Raw genomic sequence first — 22,362 nt, 5'->3', positions numbered from 1 at the left:
CTACATGAAGTGCTGGTAGATCATGTAAACTTGATCCTCAGGAAGCAGAGGTTTTTCCCTCACTTGGTATTAGTTCCTTGACCTGATGTATGATAAAAACTTTTAAAATGTGCAGTTACCTCAGAGCAGAAGGAGAATCAAAGCCAGTCTGCACAACTCAGCAGAACACAATCTCATGTCAACCATATTTGGCTTGGATTTATAACTTGCAACCACAAGGAGCCATCTCAGGACCCTTTTCTTGGGAGGAAATGGTGGCAAAATTGAAGCTCCAAGGCCTAAAATGCATTTCTGGAGTACTATCTTGGCAGGATGGTTTGGATCACAATACATTCAAATAATTAAAAAAGAAAAGAAAAAACAACAAAACATAGAAGAAACAAAGCTATAAGTAATGAAAGGCATCAATATACAAAGGGAAGAAAGATTAACCAAGAGCCAGATAACCTCAGCCATGTAACAGATGGCTCAGTGCAGGCACTCATTAAAGCTAAGTACAGCTTCTCATGACTGAAAAAATGAATAGCCGAACCCACTAATATCAGATGAGTCTTTGCTTGTTACTTATTTCCACATGATTAAATCCGTGTTTTGCCAGTAAGCATTTATGGTCTGTGAGAAAAAAAAGGGAATAGGAAAGTTCACAGGCACAGACCATGCCCAGCTGTTACGGTTCTCATGTTTGGAACTCTCAGATGTGACTTCTTCACTCCCACAGGTGTCCTACCCATGTTCACTCCCCACATACACATCAAGCTTTCCATGTTTAGAAACACAGAATGCACTCCTACCAAATGTAACCAAGCCATTCTCCAAGTCTGAATTGCAGGCAGGAGCTCTAACCCCCTCAAAGATGATCTCGGTTTAAAAGAGTCTGAAAATGTTCTTTTCCTCGCAAACTTTTTGGATGACACCTAGATATAAAATGGCTTACCTGGTGCTGCCAAGCAGCCTGTGATTCACACCAAAGGGAATTGGATTTGCGTGTCTAAGTTGTAGGAGGTAAGCCAGAAGCCAAAAATGTTACTTGTATTATACATACACATTATTTGTATAAATGCAAATACACATGCATATAGAAATAGATATTGTTGTATATATTACTACATGTATATACTGCATAGTTATATGCACATATATATTTATATGCATGCACAAAGAGGAAGCACCCTGCATTCGTGCTTCCTCTGCACTGTAACTTTAAGGCACAGAAAAGGCAAAATCCTCACTGCCGCATAAGCCAGTGCCTGAAGGAAGATACCTGAAATCTTAACTCCTGACCATAATAAATGGGGATCATACCACTCCCTCCAGCACAGTAATACTGAAGGGAAGAGAGATCTAATTTGAAGAAGCAGCAAAATCAGTGCCAAAGTAAATGCATCATCTCCAGGATTTATGATGAAGAAATACAACTTAAATCTCCATCCTTTCATTCTTCTGGAGAAAAGCAAACTCCAACATGCTCAGGGAATTACATATCTGTGAAACAACTCCTAAGGCTTTAAAGACTATTACAAAAAGCTGTTTTATTTGGTGTTGTCTGTAATAGCTTTAGCTTCAAGTGGAAGACGCCTTTTCATCAAAGACTCGTGGGCAGTCTTTCACATTACATGGAAGACATATCTGATGTAACTTACTCTTGATTGAAAAAAAGAAGAGGTAGATATCTGCCCCGCAGTGCCTGGAAGAGAGAAGCCTCAGTCACCCTAAGGACAGACATATTGCACAACAAAGTTTCTTTACACTAATTTAGAGGGAATTTTGTCTATGACATTTCTGATCGGGTTGCAGGCACAAACACTGACAACTTGGAGCTATTGGCCTTACGCTTGTATGCTATGGGACCAAGTGTAGCATGGCTAAAATCACGTGCAAGAGAATCATGTGAGGGATCATCCTGCAAGTCACGAAGAATGGTAGTTACACTCAAACCGCGTGACCCCACCTTGCCCAAGCAGACAGGCTGCAGAGCCACTAATTGTGCTAAGAATGTGAGAAGCCAAACAAAGGCTTTTCAAATCTGATGCATTACGGTTGATTTGTCCAGGTCACGGTCTGAATGGATGATGAAGCCGAATAAATTCTCCAGCCCAGTAACATGAAGTTTAATGAAGACTTGTTCACTCAGCCTTATTAGCAAAGAACTGCAATGCCTAAGAAGGAAGGGCTGTTCTGCTTTCAATAGGACACAAAGGGTGCTAATTTTTAATCTCTGCCCCATGTGATGCTCTTTAATATTCATAGACAAATTATGAAGTATGAGAAGCTGAGATAATCAAAATTCAGCTGATAAAGGCAGCTTTTGCATTCAATTTTCTATGGGACAAACCATAAAGCAGAACATTATGTTGGAGTATCTTCACCACACCCATCTTTCCTCTTCACAGGAATTAAAAGTGACTTTATCTCTAATTGTGTTAGTAATAAAGTGAATTATCCTCTGTCCTGCCCTTCATCACAGAGGACAATGAGACAGTAAAGAACATGCTGTGGCTGTTTGAGTACCAGGTCATTGTCTTAAAGACTTTTTTTCCATCTGCATTAGAATTAGTATGGCTACATTTTCTACAGGTGTTAACATGAAATTCATTTTAAAATAAACTATGCTGGCAGATTTGACACACAGCTTGGAAATCTTAAACATTTCTATATTTTCACCATCATATTTTCCTCTTTTTAAATATATCCACATTTGGTTGTAAACAGCAAAATGGAAATTGACTTCATTAAGGACGTCACAAATCCAGTTCCATTTATAAAAGAACTGCTGAATATTACATTTTCCAAATACAGCTGTGGTTTGCTGAGTTGAAGGCTTTTAAAACAAATAAACAAAAACCAACACTTAAGGAATACAAAGGAAGCAGTGGGTTTTTAATTTTTTGAGGAAAAAAATGGCAAAGAATATTTGCCTCCAATAATTACAATGCTATTTTAAAAATAATAGCACGATAACTTGTTTTACAGTTTAGTTTGGGTTACAGGAGCAGTTTGATGCAACTTCAGCAAATTTATCTCTATTCAGTAACTTTCTTGCAGGTTGCATAGAACACTGCAGGTAATTACACTACAAAACATGACAATTATTTGTCTTAAAAAGACAGTCACTATTGTGAGTGGCATTTTCCCAAATTACATGAATTAAATGGGACTGTAGTCATAGTGTTAGAGTATAAGGAATATGGAGTGAGCATTTTTGTTTGTTTTTGAGGGTGGGAGGATTGAATGAATTTTGAAAAAATGTAAATATCCTGAAAATTTTCATCCATAAATTTGAATTTTAAAGTTAACACATGTTTTCTTAAGCAGAAATAGAGATATAGACAAACACTGCAGCTTCAGATTTCTGCTAGGTGCAATATTTATTACCACTGAAGAAATTTAAATTTCACTGTAGTGCACTTCAACTCAGCATAAACTACTATGGCAATAGGTGTTTATTTTTTGAGAGGCTACCATTAATTCATTACTTTGTTATATTCCTACTATGATTATCCAAACAATGAACAAGCATACAAATTCTTAAGCAGATTTTGAAGAAATTCTTTGTGAAGAGGGGTTCTCAGCCAAGAAAGGGGAATGACAGTACCTTTGTCCATTTTTCTTTCGCTGGAAGAGAGCAAAATGCAGCAGGTTCACCTGCTAGGAAGAGGCTGAAGTAATCTGCATTACAGCATTTCTAAGTGGAAAAGTACTAATGCAACACACAGAATTCATAAAGCAGACAGAAAAAGAGAACATCTGGAGGAGGAGGAAGGGAAAATGGACTCTGTGGGTAAAAGAACAATTCTTAGTTAGAGCTAGGTGATGGACTTCAGAGATTTCATCAACTGAAATATCTACCCAGAATATCTCTGCTTCATAGACATATAATACCGATGTAACACTCAAAAGAAGAAATCCTGGACAAGGAATTCAGACAACGGCTACACAAGTAGAAGTTTTGCCTGATTTTTGTAAGCAAGTGTTTCAGTGTTGTTTGTACAACAGACAGTCTGTTGAGATGTGCAGAAAATGTCTTTGAGAGATTTACTAAAATCTAGGAAATGCGTAATGCTGGCAATTCTGGAGGAAAAGAATGACCTCACCTATGATCTTATCTACAGAAAATACTGCAGTTTCCAACAAAAATGGACTTTACTAACTGAAGAATGAACCTTCTATCCTGAAATAAGAGTCACTTCTGGGAAACAATACACAACCTTTCTAAAGGCAGACAAAGACCAGCAGGTGAAAAAAGCCTTTTCTCCTTAAAACTCCAAGAACACATGAGGAGGCAAGTATCATTTACAATGATAGTACACAAAACAGAACTGTCTTTCATCAGGAAGCCTTTGCTGGCACACTTTTCAGAAAAGAGCCATAAGCCTTGAGAGTTATTTTGAAACTTCTTCACTAGAAAGTGGATGGGCTGATGTGGATTAGGGCCATTTCATTCTTATCACAGTAAAAAAGAACTCAGATGAAGACAGAAAGGTATGGCCTATACAGCTCTGTCCTCATATGTCCCTGCTTCTCATTTCCTCCCTGAAAAAATAACAAAGGCTGGAGCTGAGTTTTCAGTCACGAAGAAGCCTGGAAGAATCTGGCCACATGCTGTTTGACTTCAGATCTCCTCAGCAGCAAGTCCCAGCAAGTAATGAGTTAATGGCAAAAGTCTTCCCTAACTGAAGAGCAGCTCATCAGATGGGATGAGTTCTTCCCATTGATCTGATTTTCTTTTCATCTAGCAGACATGGAGCTGCTGGCTCAGGCAAAACTCAGTCCCTCTTCGCACCTGTTTGCTCCATTAGTTCAGCCACTGGGCTGCTCAGGGGCATGAGACAAACTGGTTTTGTTCTGTGGACACAGCTGGACTGTCAATCTTGGCAGCACAGCTATCCCTGTCCACTCAGCAGTCCTGGCAGAGGATGGAGGGCACAGCTGGAGGACTGAGGCAGCTCTTAGCTCCATGCAGCAGCAGGCTGCAAGAGACCAGGTCTGAGCAGCCTGCAGCTCTTCAGGACAGCCTCCAGAATCCTGCTGTGCCCGTTGTCACTCACTGCACAACACCTTCACGTGAGAACAAAGAAGAAACTGCACAGCTCTTCGGCACCTAGGTCTCCTGCTAAGTGAACTGCCTGGTGAAGGTAGATGACACTGAAGATGCTTTCTCTGCATTTCCACGACACTCCTGCCCTTCCCAAAGGCCATTCACCACCTCATCACTGTTTTGTGCCTTGCATCTGACTCTGCACTGTTACTGAGATGCCATCTGGTGTTGACGCCTTAACTGATGGACCTCCCTTAGATAACCCACCTTGACCTTTATGGCAGCTCAGTTCACCTGACACTGTTCGTCTCTCATCACATATGTGACTAATTAGGAAACCAAATACTTTTTCAGTGTTTGAACCATCCTGTGACCAGCAGGCTGGACCCTACAAGTCCAGGACACAAAGCAGCCAGAGGAGCTCAAGCAGATTTCTGAGAAAAATCAATGGATCCTGTAATTGAAAACTGAGTAAAGACGGCAAGCGGACCTATGGAATTTGACAACATAATGGGGAGGCTCTCACTGCACTTGTTTATATCTGAAGAACTTACAGTGGCACAGGTTTAAGCATGGATATGTGACCTTAGCAGTGCTCTGAGTACATACCCATGCTGCAGATGCCTGTCCCTATGTCTTTACTGCTTTTGTATCAGTGCTAAATCAAACAGAAAACTGCTCACAAATGATGCAATCTCTATTTGCTTTAAGGTCAGACATCCTTACAAAGCCTAAAGCCTACCATCAGCAATGGCTGACCTGTGCGAACAGAGGTAACAACTGCATGACCCTGCTTAAGCCTTCCCAGCTAATCATAGCAGATTGCCTTGTTATAAATACAGTTTCTAATGCAGTGCATGTAGGTGGCTTTAACCAAGAAACGGATACTGTACTGACTGAGTTGAAGAAGCACGATGAAGATTGCAGAGTCCAATTACAGCATTTGCTAAGAGACACTCCAACATTCAAAAATGGGAACAATGTACGTGCAACTGCGTCAACAGAGTGAAATGCCTTTTTTGTTTCCCCCTCCTTGGAGACTAAGAATTCAAAAGGTTTGAAGAGAATCTTGCAGGTCTCCCAGGATACCCCATAGTTCACACTAATAATGTGTTGCTGGAGGCAACCAAGTCTGAACAAACAAATCAGTCCAGGGGAGGAGGAGTGATGGGTTCATGAAAGCAAAGCCTACAGTAAAGCCCCTCTATTTCTTTTGTGTAAACTTTCCCACCCAGATCTTAATTCTGCCTGACTAGCAAAGGGCCCACCATCAGGGAAGTGCAGCACAGCACCCTGGGTGGAGCTCATGTCTCACTTTTGGAGCCATCTCCCTGTGCTGCAGGCAAAGCCCCATGGCCCCGAAGGGCAGTGGGGCAATGAAGCTGGCATGCCAGTTGCTGCCTCAGATCAGTGAATGCCCTCCAGTTGTCTTTTCCACTGGCCAGACCCCACACCCAGAGGACTCTCTGGGCCCTACACACCATGCTCTGGCTCTGTTCAGATTCTTCCCAGAGACTCATGCCTACCACAAAGTATACAAATGCACGGTTAGGTGGAAGCAGAATGCAATGGGCACAACCATATGGAAATCTTTATACTTAAATATTCTGATGGGTTTTTCTGGAGAAGAACCTGGCTGCAGGTTTTGCTGAAGAGAATCAAGAATGTTGTTTATGCTTAGGAAAGAATATGAATTTATTATTAAAATCTAATTTTAATAATAAATTTATTCAAAACCATCTTACCACATGTTTCCTGTTAAGTACATCTCAGCATCATAATCACCTTTATGCAACTGCATAAAAGAGAAATCTAAAAAAAGAAGATTCAGATCTGGGGGCACACTGAGAAAAAGTATATGTAGAATGAATGGGCTAAAGCTGGACAGCTGCCTGTGCTATGTAACTATTATTTAGAAACAGAGTTGTATGGATAGAGATTATTTTAAACACTAACAGACCTCTGCAATTAATGACCGTACAACATACACTCCACTTATTCAAAAGGCTCAGAGCAGCCTGAATACAGACTCAGAACTACCATGTTCCCTCTGCTCACATCAGCATTGCAGTGTAGAGCCATCCTCTTTACAGAGTGCACCAGAAAATGAGGACTTTTAAAAGCCTACTTTAATATAACGTGAAACCCAGGAAAGTGGCAAGTCTAAGCTTACACTTTTTCTGCACCTCAGATAACAATCAAAAGAGCTATCTGCTAAAAACCTATCTTAGCATGTCCATTTTATGTGAGACTCTTTGTTAGGAGCCAGCAACCTCTTTGTCCTGGAGCACCAAAGACACCTATGTGTTAACTTATCTGAGTTTATGATGCTCATACACTAAATTATTCCTCAGCCCCAAAACCTGCCTTAGGGTGTTTCAGGAAACTACACGCTTCGTAACTGCCATTCCATTACTGCATTTTTGAAAATGATCAATGAACCCTCATGCCAGAGCCAAAAGGTGTATATTACAGGCACAAATCTTCTCAAATTCTACCTACACAAAGATTTCCACCAGTGAGAAGGAGGCTGCACCCACAGGCTCTCACAGTGAGCGCAAGAAGTTACTCTTCTTTCAGGTGCCAGTGCACTTCCTTGTGTGTGCATACACAAAGCTAGCTAAAAGCAGAACGTAAACAGCAGCCAAAGGCGTGGGACTGCCAGGCATGGCAGACTGCTGGGTCCCCAGTGCAAGAGGCAGAGATTGTTCGTTCTGCCTCCAACAGCTGAATCCTACCCAGTGCAGCCCTGTTCCTTGCCCCTAGTCCTGCCAATTGGACCAGAAAACAACCAACTCCCATTCTTCTCCTCACCCTTCTTGGCCCTGCTGCTCCACTGCCTGTGGCAGAAGCAGGGCCCAGCTCCAGCTGCATTCTCACTCCCACCCTGTACTCTGAAGGGACCAGCATGAATGCTGCAGAGTCAGGCAATATATACTCAGGCATGGGGAAGCAGAAAGCAGTAAGGAGCAGATGAAGCAGAGGAGGAATGGCAAGAGAATGACCGTGTCAACAGCCCCCCCGTGCCAGGCCAAAGACCCAACCCCACCTCTAGCTACCCCTGTCCACTTCCATCCAGCTCCATGCTCCTCAACCTGCTCCTCATTTGTGTTACCAAGAGGACTTACATTATCAGCATCCCCATCTAATTCTGCCTACAGTAAGGACTCTTACTGAAGCTAAATGCTCAGCAAAGGTAATACAGGACTACTCTACCTGGAAGGTTGAGTCTTAACAGGCCCTACCTTCCTTACAACTAACTTTTAGCAGTAATGTTGCATACTGTATCTAAAGCAAACCACATATATGTATATACAAACAGGAAGGATGTGGGGCTGAGGTGAAAATTAAACATAACACATCTAGACATTGTGCCAAAGTTAATGAATACTTGTCCACTATTCTTTAATGTTAAGGATGATGCAGAATGTAGTGATAAGAGCACAGGAGGCAGGACAGATAATCAGGAGGAAGCGGAAATGAAAATTAACATTAATGAGGTAAGAAAATATTTTTAAGAGGTTACTGTACTCAGATCATGAGGCCTGATAAGCCCCATCCCTAAACTCCAACAGAACTGACAAATGCAATTACAGCTCTGATCCCAAGGATTTTAAAATAATCAGGTCAGATGAGAATGGTACTGCAGAACTGGAGAACAGTATACATGGTGAATATATTTGTAAGGAGTAAAAATGACACTGTAAAATAACAAGGCTGAAAATCAGAATGCAGTTTGTAATGAAAAACTGAAAAGATGAAAAAGAGATGGAATCTTGTTTTAAAAGAGTTAGCTTGTTGCAGCTAAATCTAATAGACTTCTTTGACAACTGATTTTCTAGACCAAAGATAGATCCAAGTCCATTAGAAAAAGCAAATCATGCAGTGACATCTGGGAGACTGATATTAATATTAGGATAAAAACAATAAACTACTTTAATGAAAGACAACCAATCCGTATTAAGAGAAATATTATGTTAGAGCAGCTACAACTCAAATTTCTTTAAGATTAAGACTACTTTTATCTAAATTTTAATTCTGATAATGAAACAGAAATGACCATGCTAATGGTACTTACTGAATGCAAAAGAGGAACTGGCGTATAAAGGAAGTTTTAAATATCATACAGAAAGGAGCAGCTAGTCTTGAGATGGAGCAACAGAAATGGGCTAAAAACAAACAATATAAAATTCACAATTCAGGCATGGACAGCTACATTTGCAGTTATGATGGATCTCATCAATTAGATATGAAATAAAGCAACTTCTGACAGTGCAAGTCAGTCTAAATAGAATGAAAGGGTACTTGCTTGTCACACAAGCATAAAAGAAAATAGGATCCTGGGATATATTTATATACCAAAGAGAAAACTCCAGAAGATAGGAATATAGTTGTGATATCAGGCTATGGTGATAGCACAGTCTGTGGAGTTCTGATCAAAACAACTGAGAAAGACTCAGTCAAACATGAACACAAGCAGAGACTGACTTGCTAGGAGAGAAGAAAGAAGAACCAGAATGCTAAAGAGCTCGTTCTGTTCAGTTCAGCAAAATGAAAACAGAGAAGGATATAATTACATTGCATAAATACAGTAAAGGGGCTTACATTGGAGAGGGCAAAAAACAATTTAAAAGACAATGTTGGCATGCAAACAAGTGCATAGGAAGCAGTCACAAATACATCTACACTGGTGTATTGGGAAATATCTTCCATTCCTTTGATCTTAAATAAATCATGTTTAAATCTCTCTGAAGTTTTAATGTGAAAATAAAAAGCAGCTTTAATAAATTGGCGACTAAAGTCTACATTTAAATGGTGTAACTTCTGAAAAGACTGTAATGTGAATGAGGACACCAAGTTATAGTACTTATGTTAGGACTTCTAATATTGTAGGTACTAAACTAAACAGATTTGGAGAAGAGCACATTAAGTTGCACTATTTGAAATTTTTCCTTGCAAAAAAAAGGGATGGAATTTGCAGTTTGAGGTACCAAACCCAGATATGGATGCATTCACAACTTCACAAGAGGTGCTGAGCACTTGAAATCTGGGCCCTATCAAGATTTTAAAAGTCAAATCCTAAGTGATTAATTCAAATCAATCACCACAAGATTTATGGAATCACAGAATCATAGGGGTTGGAAGGAACTTGAGGAGATGCACCTAGTCCAACGCCCCAGCTAAAGCAGGTTCCCTACAGAAGGTTGCACAGGAAAGCATCCTGGTGGGTTTTGAATATCTCCAGAGAAGGAGATTCCATAACATCTCTAGGCAGCCTGTTTCATGCTCTTCCACCCTCACAGTAAAGAAGTTTTTCCTCATGTTCCATATGAGAATTTCTGTGTCCTGGTTTGTGCCCACTGCAGATGAAGATACTGAACAAGACCAATGTCAAACAATTGCAATACCATTAGGAAGTCGATGATAAGTAAATTAGACTGGTATCCACGTCCCAGAATGTAGGATCACAATTCTCAGTCTTAGTAACCAAAGTCAGCTGAGGTCACAAGAGTTGGCAGAGCTGAGCTCACTGACATCTCAATTCTATTTTATTACTAGAAATCGTTTTTTGAAACTTAAAGAATTCCATGTTAAAAACATGAAGGATAGCTGAACAGCTGCAAGTTTTGCTGTAGTTGGTGTTAATCAGAAAAACATTACAGAGATACTTGCTGTGGTTATGGGTTGGGTGCTGAAAAGAGTGGGTGAGGTTCTTTGGCCTGAGATATGCAGGAGGTCGGATTAGATGAAGATAATGATATCATAGTCCTCATTTCTGAGCTTAAAGCCAGATGTACGTAGACCAAGCCTGTTTTATAATTCTCTCTACTCAATAGACAGAAATACACTTTGCCTTACTGTGGTATCTGCTCTATTTCATTCTAAAATTTCCTGTGCCTTTCCTTCTTGCCATAAGTAGGAACTAAAGCATCAACCCTATTTATCTTGCTGGTCCACTCCTTATACTTGCAGTCTTCAGCCTGTTTCATAAATAAGACTGCCCTGTGATTGTAAGACAAAGACCTCAAAATGGGCCAGCCTGCACAAATGAGCCCCTGGTTCCTCCAATGCAGAACAGGGATAAGAATTCAAGACCTGCAGATGACACAGAGATATTTGGGTTCTTTAAAGCAGTCATTAAATGTTAAAGAAGAACTGATTTCCAGTACTCAGGTTTGATTTTGGATCATAGCTTCTCTCTCCCTCAAATTATCAATATCTGGCTTTCTAGCTCTACCTCATGTATGCATTAAATAAGTTAGAAATGTCTTGAAAAAAAATACTGGACTAAAACTGGATTACAGAACTTCCAAATTACTAGGTGGGGGTGGATGGCTGGAAGAAAGAAGCCCCGCTTTTGGCACTAAACAAGGATAAGAACATGTTCTGGGTTCCATCTGCTCTTTGTGTTGTTGAGTCCCCTCCTCCCTGAAGGCAGTGTTTGATACTCCTCCACACATGCAGTCCCTGAAGCAGGCTCTGGCAGTCTCTCCCATACAAAATTTGTTCTGTGTCTACTATTTGAACATCAGAACATGCTGGTTAATAGTTACACAGCACTGCTGAAGTACATTTCTGGGCAGAAGTCAGTAACTGTCAGCATACACTACTTCCCCCTTTGCTCTGATTATTAACGTTCATTATCTTTAGAGCTTGTAACAATGCTTCTGGCATCCGATGCAAACACACTGCACAGCTGTATAATCTATTCAAAGTTGCTGGTTTGAAACTTACAGAACACCATTCCTTGCAATTATCATATCAGGACTCTGTATTTAACTGGCCAAAGTCACAGAAACAATATTTGTATGAGAACTACTGCACAGAAGACAAAGGGCAAGGTTTGAAAAGTTAGTGCTGCAGTTAGTTCTTACTCTCCATTACCTTCAAGAAATAGCTGGAGCTGAGCTTGCCAGGATCATCTCCAAGTTTTAAATCAAAGCAGCAGAATCCCCTCAAAAAGTAACAGTTTATTTTAGAAATAAAAAAACTCTGTAAGTTAATTCCTTGTGTTATTTACTAACTTTCTGAATTTTGAGCAGCTATGGGTCACACATACAATCTTTTATCTCCAAACATGCAGATGCTTTTAGAAAACAACAACACAGTGGTTCCCTCATAATCCCAATAGCCTTTGAGTTTTAGGAGAATGCCAAGCAGCGCAACCAGTCAGCAAACCAAACCACCAACAGCAAACCCGGCATTTGCAGCTCTCCTTAGATGCAAATCAGAATAGAAACTATGAAAGAACCGACAACAAAGCACCTAAAAGGTAGATAGATAGATATGCAATGCTTATATCTGCCTATATCGTATGTATATATCTACAAATATATATATATCCTATAGCTATCTATATTTCTGTATTTCTATGATAAATCTATGAATGTGCATTTATAGAATTATAGACATGTAGATAGATATGAACTATGTATATATTTAATGTACTGTTATGATTAACTATATTAAAACTTTTAATTATATTGTTATATAAAATACAGTATCATGAAATATAAAATATATAATTATAACTATTTTGTCATAAATGTATATATCATATATATAAGATTGTTTATTTAAGTCAACATTTAAGATATATAATTAAAAATATTTTAGAGAATAACAGTGACGTTTTAATGCAAAACACTTATTGGTAAGGTATTTAGGCACAACCTCAATGCAGATCTTGAGGCTTCCAGATCTCAAATCACAGCTACAAGACAGCCTCCCCTTTGCTCTGCTTACATGTAGACATTTGGCCTTTTTTGAAAATGGAGACAGGCATCCATTTCAGAATGAATAAATACTTCAATTGTATCAGAAACAGAGATGTCCTATGTTACTTATCTCGCAGAACACAGCACAAATGCCACAAGTTCCTGCTTCTTTCAATGCTTCTTGATCCAGGCTGAGCAATGTAGCAATGCATGGTAGGAAGCTTTGAAGCAACAGGCCCTTTTACCAGCACCAAATACAGCTTCCCAAGCACTGTTAAACCCCAGCTGCACTGGGTTGTGAAGTGTTTGTTATAACAGAATCACAGAACTGTAGAGATTGGAAGGGACCTGAGATTATCAGTCCAACCCCCCTGCCAAAGCAGCTCCCTAGCCCAGGTTGCACAGGTAGGCGTCCAGGTGGGTCTGGAACGTCTCCAGAGAAGGAGACTCCACCACCTCTCTGTGCAGCTGTGCCACTGCTCCATCACTGCACTGTGAAGAAGACATGAACATTTGTGTGGAACTTCCTATGCTTCAGTTCATGGCCATTTCCCCTTATGCTATCACCACACACTGCAGAGAAGAGTTCAGCCTCATCCCATTGCCTCCCGCTCCTTAGGTATTTATAGACATGGATCAGATCCCCTTTGAGTCTTCTTTTTTCAAGCCTGAACAGACCCAGGTCTCTCAGCCCTTCCTTGTAAGAGAGGTGTTCCACATCTTCTTTGTAGCCCTCTGCTGGACTCTTTCAAGGAGATCCCTGTCTTTTTTGTACTGGGCACCCCAGAACTGGACACAGTACTCCAGGTGAGGCCTCACACCAGGGCAGAGTAGAGGAGGAGAACCCATATAAACATGCCTGTTTTATATGGACAGTCTGCTATCACTTGATCCAAATTTATTGGCTAGCTGCTGCAGGCTGGAATGGCCCTTTGAACTAACAAAATACACTGCAAAAGGCTCCTCGGTGCCTAAGATCAATCTAAACCAGACAATAAAGCACATCATGTTCCAGGAGCACTGTGACTGAATAGCAAATCCTTGCTTCCAGCTCTGCTCATGCAATATTTACCTTTGCTGCTGTAAAATCCATTGTCTTTACAGGAAATCATTAATCTTATCCTCACTCCATCCATCAGGAGGCTTTCTGCAACTCCACCACTCCCTCCTCCCCATAAGAGTAAACAGTCAGGTTGGGATTGTTCAGGTCTCCTCACCTTTCTCAGGTACCTTTGAGTTAACATCTTACATGAAGGCATACTCTAAATAAAGCCTGTTTTGTTTTTAAATTTTGTGCAAATTGTGAAAAAGTTAATTGTCAGCCAGTCTTACCCACTCAGAGCCTAACATTGCTGAGCACTATGAGGGACACTGTCACGGATGGAACTCAGCTCCATGTATGCCTGCATTCAGCTTTTATCTATTCCCTCACAAAGCCCTGTGCCCTGAACTTTGACTTGCACTTGATGCTTAAGCATTTTGCATGCTTTTTTCACCAAATACACCTGCCTCAATGTCCAATCCTGCTTCAATGAATCATCAAATTAGTATCATATTCAGGTGGACTTGTACATCTTACAAAGGGGACATATGGCTTCAATGAGATTCAGGAAATCCATTCTCTCAGCACATTGTTACATTCACCACCTGAGAGAAATAAACATTATTAAATACTTGACATGACTGAGCTATTATGGCAGAAGCAAATTGTTTTTCATCAGACTAGGAAGCCACCACCTTCCTCAGAGCAGGCTGGATACCTTCCAAGGTACTGCAGGTGCTCCAGGAGTTGCCTTGGGAGTCTGCATAAAGCATGGGTGTGTCATTCCAGGTGTGCTTGCTTGGGAACTGGACCAGAAAAATATATTAATCTTCCTAATCCCTGAGTTTCTTTTGCTTTGGATCCATTCCCTGCATCTCACTTTTGAGAATAGTGTTTGAGTAACATCAAAAACTCAGACAAAAAAACTTGAAGGCTTTCCTCTTACCAGCTGAATCTGCTGCAGATGTTCCACCACTCGTCAGGTCCTCAGTATTAATTGATTGCAGATCTGTGTAGGAGGGTGCAATGCTGGGGCTGCTGGTGTCCTCTGAGTTGGTTGTCCAGCTGCTCTCTGACGCGTGGGGTTGCCTCTCCAAGGAACTGGAGGAGGGAGAAGTCCAGCTGGGTGCTTTTGGTGGAGTCACTGGGCACAGGAAACAAATAGGCACCAGTGAGATTCACAATCACCCAGAAGCAGATATTAAAGCTATTCCAAATATACACTACAGGATCCTACTGAGACTCTAAATATTAATTCCAGCAACCACATCAACACAGTTATTTTTTAACAACACACACCAACTTAACTAGTGCCTGGCACTGTTATCTTCCACTGTGTGCCTTGCGCTCCATACTGCTGGCAGCTGCAGGCTTTCCTGTTGTTCAAGCACTGTAGAAACAGCAGTGTTACAAAGCAGTTAGATCTCATGTTTCTGCCACTGCTGAAAGATCTGAGTATCTGTGCTGTGCAACACACTGGATTCCTTAAGAGTATCAAAAAGTTGGTTTATTATGTTTTGTTAAGCATCTGTGTCAGTGACGCCCACTTAAACACAGCAGTCATCTTAAAGCCCCACATGGGACTAGCATATTAAACTAGAATGATCTATTGATATGAATTAGAAATGGCTTTTGTTTTCTGGATATGCAGAATGAAGTGCCCTGATCTGAATGAACTTCATAAAATTTCTATTCAGTTTAGGCCAAAATCTCATTCAACTCACTTGCCAGAAGTTACACATCAAACAGTAAACCACACTTAGCCATCATCTCAGACCGATTAAACAAGCATATGCATCCAATGCTATGAATGCATTCTGCTCAGCATATCACTCAGATGTTAGGAACAATGGATGACTGCAGTGAAGAAGAAAAAAAGATGCATTAAAAATCCTTCCTATACTTAGGAAAGGTGCATTGATAGAGACAAATTCTATTTTAATCTCCTCATGGTAACTGTTTTCTAAGTTAGCCAGTTTACATTTCTCTTTTAAATTAGAAAAATCAAAGTGCATTCCAAAACAGCATTTACAGAACTAAGCGATACATACATTTGCATCTCAGCATGTAATATATAACCAACCTTTGGAAGAAAATGGCAAATTAAAGTTCAGAAGATTTCTCTCTCTCTACTCCATAAAAATGGTGTGATGGGATACCATCGTCTTATGGAAACGTACATTTGCTGTGTGCATGGAAAGGCTATGCAAACAGTGCTCATAGACTTACTAGCTCAGAAGTGCAGATGTATTTTATGTAGCCGTGCTATTACCCCCAGGTAAGCAAGCAGCAGTCTTTTAGTATTTGTGCAGCTGTAGTCCTATGTGCTGAGCTGCTTCTGAGTAGCAGAAGAGCTGACAGTTAGTTATGTTACAGCAACACAACCCAAAAATCCCTACTTCTCCATCCAGCAGTTCTGCACTGTGGAGATGTCTGCCAAGAAACAATGACAAGTACAAGACTACAGTCTGCCAGTGCCTCAGCCCTTCTGTTAAATTATCCTTTAAGGTATCTGAAAAGTCACCCTCAAAGCTTGGCAGACAGAATGCTTCACATGAACACAGAAGACAAAATCTGACCTCTATATGCAAACCAGTAGCAAGAGTCATTTTCTTTCTTTTTTTTTTTTTTTTTAAGGAGTTTTTATAAAAAGGATCTTAGAAGTAAATTTACAGTGGTACTTAATTTTCTTTCTTTTTTTTTTTTTTTTGTGGACATGTGAAATACATATAAGATATGATAATTCCTATTCTTACAAAATACTCTCACTCTTTCTGTGAGCTTGTTTTCCAAAAGCAGACTTTGCCTAATGAGGGAGACTAACTGGAACATTGTGCAGAATACTTCAAGATACTAGTTCCACTCCAGGTATAAGTGCCACTTTGAAAGATGACATTTTTTTTGTATCCCTGTATCCCAATAAACCTCGTTAGCATCAACATTGTTTCCTTGATTTTAGAACAGTATCAGTTTGTCTACTTTTCAGTTGCTGATCTTGTGATGTACTTTCCTTTTTCAAACAGAACAGCACAAAATGGTTAAATGAGATGTGCCTCACCATGGGACAGTCTCACAGGGGACACGCTGCGAGTCCAGCTCAAGCCATTTAAAACCAAGGAGACAAAGCTCTTGGGAAGGAGTGGGGGGACGGAGAAGATGATTGACAGAGCTTGCCTTGCTCTTATTTTGGAGCTTTGCCAAATACCTAATTGAATACAAGACTTTAGCTAACACCAATAGAGTATGAGATAGCCAGCTGAAGGCCCACTGTAGATCACATGCAAATGTTTTGTCACCAGCTGGCTGTTATCATTTGCTGATTATATAACGTTTGTGATAAGAACATTTAGGTGATTCTAGAATCACAGTTTTCATTTTTGCTGTATGAGTTTGACAAGGCTGACTAGCTAGATGATAATTATGTGAAAAATCAGATTTCTTTTTTTTTTTTTCTCCAGCAAAAAGAAGATGTGGAAGAAAGAGAGCAGCACAATTCATCACTTCTGTGAGTAAATATTGCTATGGCCTTGCTCAAGAGCTACTGTTTCACAGAGAGAAAGCCACGTGATTTTGCAGCTGCCATTTGTCTATGTATGAACCTGAAAAGAAGAAATATTCTGACAGAGAGATTTTGCTAAGCATTTACTCTGTCTAAATGTGGTAGAAAGGTCTACAGAAATGTCATAAATTGAGATAATTTCCATTGTAAGGCTCACACTATGTGCTTTTCATTTCTGCAATACACATTTTAACCTTTCTTCTCACCTTCTATATTGTTGGTCCGTGCTTTCAGCACTGTTTCTTGCTATCACTGCTCCCTTGATAATGTTGTCACTTTTTCCATAACAACAAGGGTCCAGCATTAACTACTTGCTTTTCTTTTAAACATACTACCTGCAAGATAACCACCACGTGGCAGCTGCCTTTTAAAATACTGTCTTTTTAGATGGTGAGCACCCTGGCACAAAGGTTCACTTTCTGAGGAATGCATGCAGCAATATCAAGGCACTGAGGTCAGGAAGTAGCACATTTCTCCCCCAGGACCTGCCCTCTCTGCTCTCAGGGCACTCATTCTGTGAATCATTTTCAAAATGTGTTTCCATGCAGCCTGGCTGTTGCTCTGGGTAACGGTCCAATCAGCTAAGCAGGTGCTTCAGTGTGGAGAGACAGACAGACAATTTTCTCAGCACTGGAGCCCTGACAGGAACAGAGCTGGGGATGCTGAGGCTTCAGGACAAAGTACTTCACAGCTGCCTATGAAGGAAACAGGTTTCAAGCACCTCCATCCACCTCCATCCTCCTCACACAGCCTTTGTTTGGTGAGATAGTTGGTGTTTATCCCCAGCCCCCCTTCCTCGAGTGGCTATTTGCTATTGTACTCATGTGTGCTGTTTGCTGCTGGAAATGAACAACCGCTGTCACTGCCAGCTTTCCAAAGAGCATGTCAGTGTGCCGTGCTTGTAACAGAAAGGTTCTGGTCTTGCTGCCACCCACAGAAAAAAAGATGTGACCTGCAAATTAACTGAGAACAAAGCTGAAGCTTATCCTACATCTTGCTGTCAAAGCCCCCTCAAAGCAGACAGGCAGAGACAAAAAGCTGTCATCTCTTCTGCTGTGTGACCTCCCTTCACTGACTGTCAGCTGTGCTGGTTGGGCCTCTTGAAAGATGAAGCCCAGAGCAGGAGTGGGATTAGCTGATAAATATGGATTTTAAAATAAAGTTATGCACATCACCTCCTCTAGAGAAAGTCTCCCTAGGCTTCCCATGCAGTTAATAATGAAACGCTGCCTCCCACACAATGGCTACAGGGAGTAACAAAGCAAGGCTCCTGCTATGCCTGTCAGGGGAACCATCCTCCCACATTAATCTCAGTTTGATGCTTAGTGTTGGAGTGTATAAATTTTCTTCCATTCAGGCCAAGCCCTTGAAGGGCAAGAATGGGTACACGCCTTCTTCAAGAACAGCAGTGTTTTTGGACAGTTTTCTCTTATCACCTCTTTTGGATACCCAAGAGCTTTGCCTATGATCTGTGTACTGTGACTTCAGTACAAACCACGAGGCACTGCTCTTGTTAAGCATAGACCTTGAAACCTGGCCACATTCCTGTTAAGTACAGGAAAACAAGTAATACACCATTAAATTAGTTTTATGGAAGTTTTTGTGCTGTTATTACAGCAAGATTTATTTAGACTGAGCAAAGTTTTTTTTGTTGTTTAATAAGAAGGTGAACTAAAGGTTTTCCAGTCAACAAGGATGTCACAACATGAGGAAGGAAATGTGGTTTAACAGCAACCAACAGATCAATTTGAAAAAATATGCAGCTGTATGTACCTGTATGAGTACGAATAAGAGAAAGGAGGAAGGTTTGTAATTTCTTCACAGTAAACTATTTCACCTTATAATGAAATTAGCTAACAGAGAGGTAAAGAACCTCAGTTTTATAGATTTACTGTTATGGATGTAATTGTTTGTCACCTGGATCAGTAAATATTTTCAACTAAGAGCAATCAATAAATACACATAAGGAAGGTCCTATACAGACCTTATGAGAAAAGTCATCGCCTGAAGATTCCCCTACATCTCCTGCACAAAGGTGGGACCACTGCCTCAAGTGGACTAGCCTGTAATACCCATACAAAGAGCAGATGGAAAACAAAAACTCAAATCCCAACTGGAAGTTGCCATTCCAAGCATTCTGACAGAAATGTTATTTATGTTGCAGGAAGCATTTAGTGGACTCGGTGAATAGAATAAAACCATAATTTTTAAACTAATGCAGTCATTAAGAAAATATCTCACCTTGAACATGTAGTAAACTAATGTTTTCCTTGGGCGATTACTCAATAGTCTCCTCTAAGAAGGGACAGAAATGAGTTTATACAAAAAAGCTAGAATCTCATACAGCTGGCTGTATCATTTAACACAAGCTGAAGAGGTAAGCCAAAGGCTTGGCAAGCATGTTTGAACTATGTCAGAAAGAACTTTTGCATTGGAGCAAAATCACATGCAGTCCTGAAGTCAGGATCAGCTTCTGTTGTCTCTAAGATGCTTGAGCACCAAAAGATAGCGAAAAGTGCTGCACACTAGCTGTTGGTATTTCCAAGTTTCTGGCAAAAGCAATGTGGAGATTATGAGCACATAAAGACAAGCAGTAACCAACCTTCCAGTTCCAGTTTACAGGGGCAAACACAGCTCAGGTGTTTTTTTTTGTTTTTTTTTTTAAAGGCTGTTCATACTTGTACCTAAGAAACATGACTACTACAAACCCCACTACACTGTTTCCCCAGGAACATATGTTGGCTTTCTCCAAGACTGATGATTCACAGAAGCTTTTTGTTTTCTTTCCATGAAGAAAAGCTAAAGATTATGCTGATAGGTCAATCCAGAACAATATTGTAAATCCTTTTTGTAACTGATGACATGAATTGAGTTAAAATACAGTACAAACTAAAATACACTACAAACTAAAATACACTCCAAACTCAAAATTGAGCCTCTGAGAAATCAAAAAACACAGAAAATACTTGGTAGCTCTCACAGTATTTTGTTAAATTACTAGAATGGATCTTTTTATGCATTTGCCTCACCTGCCTGTGGATGGGTTGGTGGAGCACTGGTCCACGGTGTATCCTCAAACTGAACCCAAGCTCTGATAGACGACAATAGATCAGCTTTGGGACACACATGGTTCTCAAGTACTGTAGAATCCTCCTTGGGCTTGTCACCTGAATTGTCTTGTTCTGTGTGCAAGAGGTCCTGAAATTCTCCATCCACATTGTGGTTCTCTTCTGAAGAAGCATCTGAGGAAGAAAAACATTTTTCCAGAGGTCCTTCAGTGGTACCTAAAATAGAGACAAAATATAAAGATTGTTAAGAACTACAATTACTTTACTATTTTCACTGAAATCTCTAAAATTTGCCTTTAAACATACACAGATTTTTTATTTCACCTAATAAAACTTTTAACCTAACAGTGGGCTTAGTTTTGTATTTAAGTGCAACAGATGAGACTTCTATGTTCAGCTGGATATTGTCTTCCACGTCCTAGAATGTATTCAAACCTTGTAATGGATTTGTACTGATAGTTGTGAAAGCACCTAACATTTTTGGTCCAAATTATCCTATTATAGTGGGGTAATAGGACATAATTCAACTTTGCACCTACCACTTCCACTTAAAAAGCAAGATCTATGGTGCCATACGGTATGATAATATACTACATGGTGCTGTACATATGACAGTATAATTCAAAACAAAAAATCTTAAAAGGTTCAGAGGAAATCAGTTATGTTACCTTGTGGGTTAACAGGGAGGAGCAGCTCATCAGTGAAGGACACCCACTCAGACTGGTGGGAGGCAATGACACTAGTCAGAGATGTCATATTCGCAGCAGGATACTCATCTTCACTTGGTTGTTGCAAGAAGGAAGCAGAATGGGAGAGAGGCACAGTGAAGATGAACCAATAGAGGGAAACACTTTTTGTGTTTTCTTTTCAAATGCTGTTAAGAAAATATTAATTTTTTAATTAGAAAATTAAACTCGAGAAGCCATTGCTACTATTTTAACAATACAGACTATTAAAACATTGTTTTGACAGTACTGTGCCTGTGGCAGACACTGCAAACCTTGAGAGAAGAATGCTACCTCTATCTAGAAGAGGGATATACTTGAGCAACATCCTGATTAAAGTATCTGAACATCTTCATATATCCTCACATTAAAGCAGCTAGTCACAAAAACTCAGGGAACTCCCTCTTATAAACCCAGTTAAGAGATGTTATGATGAAATTCTCTGCAGTCTGGCTGATTCTGATAATGATGCAACTTAACTCCAGTTCCAACATGCTGTCAAACTCTTGTTTATCTTGCTTTTCTACAAAATCTGATCCTTCTCAAGAGCTAGCGATAATCTGCGAGTCTCGTTATCAATAACATTTATGTAGCCAGTTTTAGAAATGGGATGGGCTGCTCATGACTGTCTTTGCAGTCAGGGCACGAAAGGACATCCACTCCTTTTAGCTGCACTTTCAGTTCTGCTGCTTTGATTGGAATGATATATTTTAAGTTTAAAACACAATGTCTTAAATCTTGCCTGGAGTTAAGTGTGATTTTGCTGCAGCCCAGCAAACACTTCTACAGAAGTGGTAACATTAATTAGTATGTGCTCCAATGGGGTGTACCCCATACAGATCCGAGAATCTGTCAGAGTGGAAGGGACACTGTCAATGACACTCTGACTGCTGGCAAATAGGTAGGAAGATCAGGGCTGGGAGTGAAATTCTCCTCTTACAAGCATCCATGACTGCCTCAGATATGCAGGCTACTTCAAGACTCTTAGAAAACTACTGACTCTTAGAAAGATTGCAAGTTCTGCCCTTAATCACCTCAAGTACTGAGGCCCTTCTTGCCATGATAACACAAGTACTTCAGAATAGTAAAACTCAAATTTGGCTGTTTTAAAGAGCTTTAAGAGGCATCTCTTGTCCTGCTGTCTCTCACCTAACTTATTTTATTTTGGTGAAATGTCATGCTCTTGTACAATAACAGATACTGAGATGTTTTCTT

General features: G+C 40.2%; 1 protein-coding gene across 2 annotated transcripts in view; it reads right to left on the bottom strand.

Moving 5' to 3' along the window:
* STON2 (stonin 2) overlaps nucleotides 1-22,362 on the bottom strand; it is a 65,460-nt gene that overhangs the window by 29,657 nt on the left and 13,441 nt on the right. Inside the window, exons 2-4 of one of the 2 annotated variants that reach the window (XM_065752001.1) lie at nucleotides 21,091-21,296; nucleotides 20,384-20,638; nucleotides 14,742-14,939 (exon numbers count right to left, since the gene is read on the bottom strand). In XM_065752001.1, the coding sequence (XP_065608073.1) occupies nucleotides 14,742-14,939; nucleotides 20,384-20,638; nucleotides 21,091-21,178 (541 nt within the window). In that variant the 5' untranslated portion in view covers nucleotides 21,179-21,296. Of the gene's footprint in view, nucleotides 1-14,741; nucleotides 14,940-15,103; nucleotides 15,491-20,383; nucleotides 20,639-21,090; nucleotides 21,297-22,362 lie in introns of those variants that run through there. The other variant, XM_065752010.1, reaches the window with a different exon arrangement.

This window comes from Cyrtonyx montezumae, unplaced genomic scaffold, assembly GCF_038088225.1.
Source record: "Cyrtonyx montezumae isolate F1298 unplaced genomic scaffold, pur_monq_1.0 scaffold_10, whole genome shotgun sequence".
In the NCBI taxonomy this organism is placed as follows: domain Eukaryota; kingdom Metazoa; phylum Chordata; class Aves; order Galliformes; family Odontophoridae; genus Cyrtonyx; species Cyrtonyx montezumae.
This window is presented reverse-complemented; position numbering and strand designations above follow the sequence as displayed.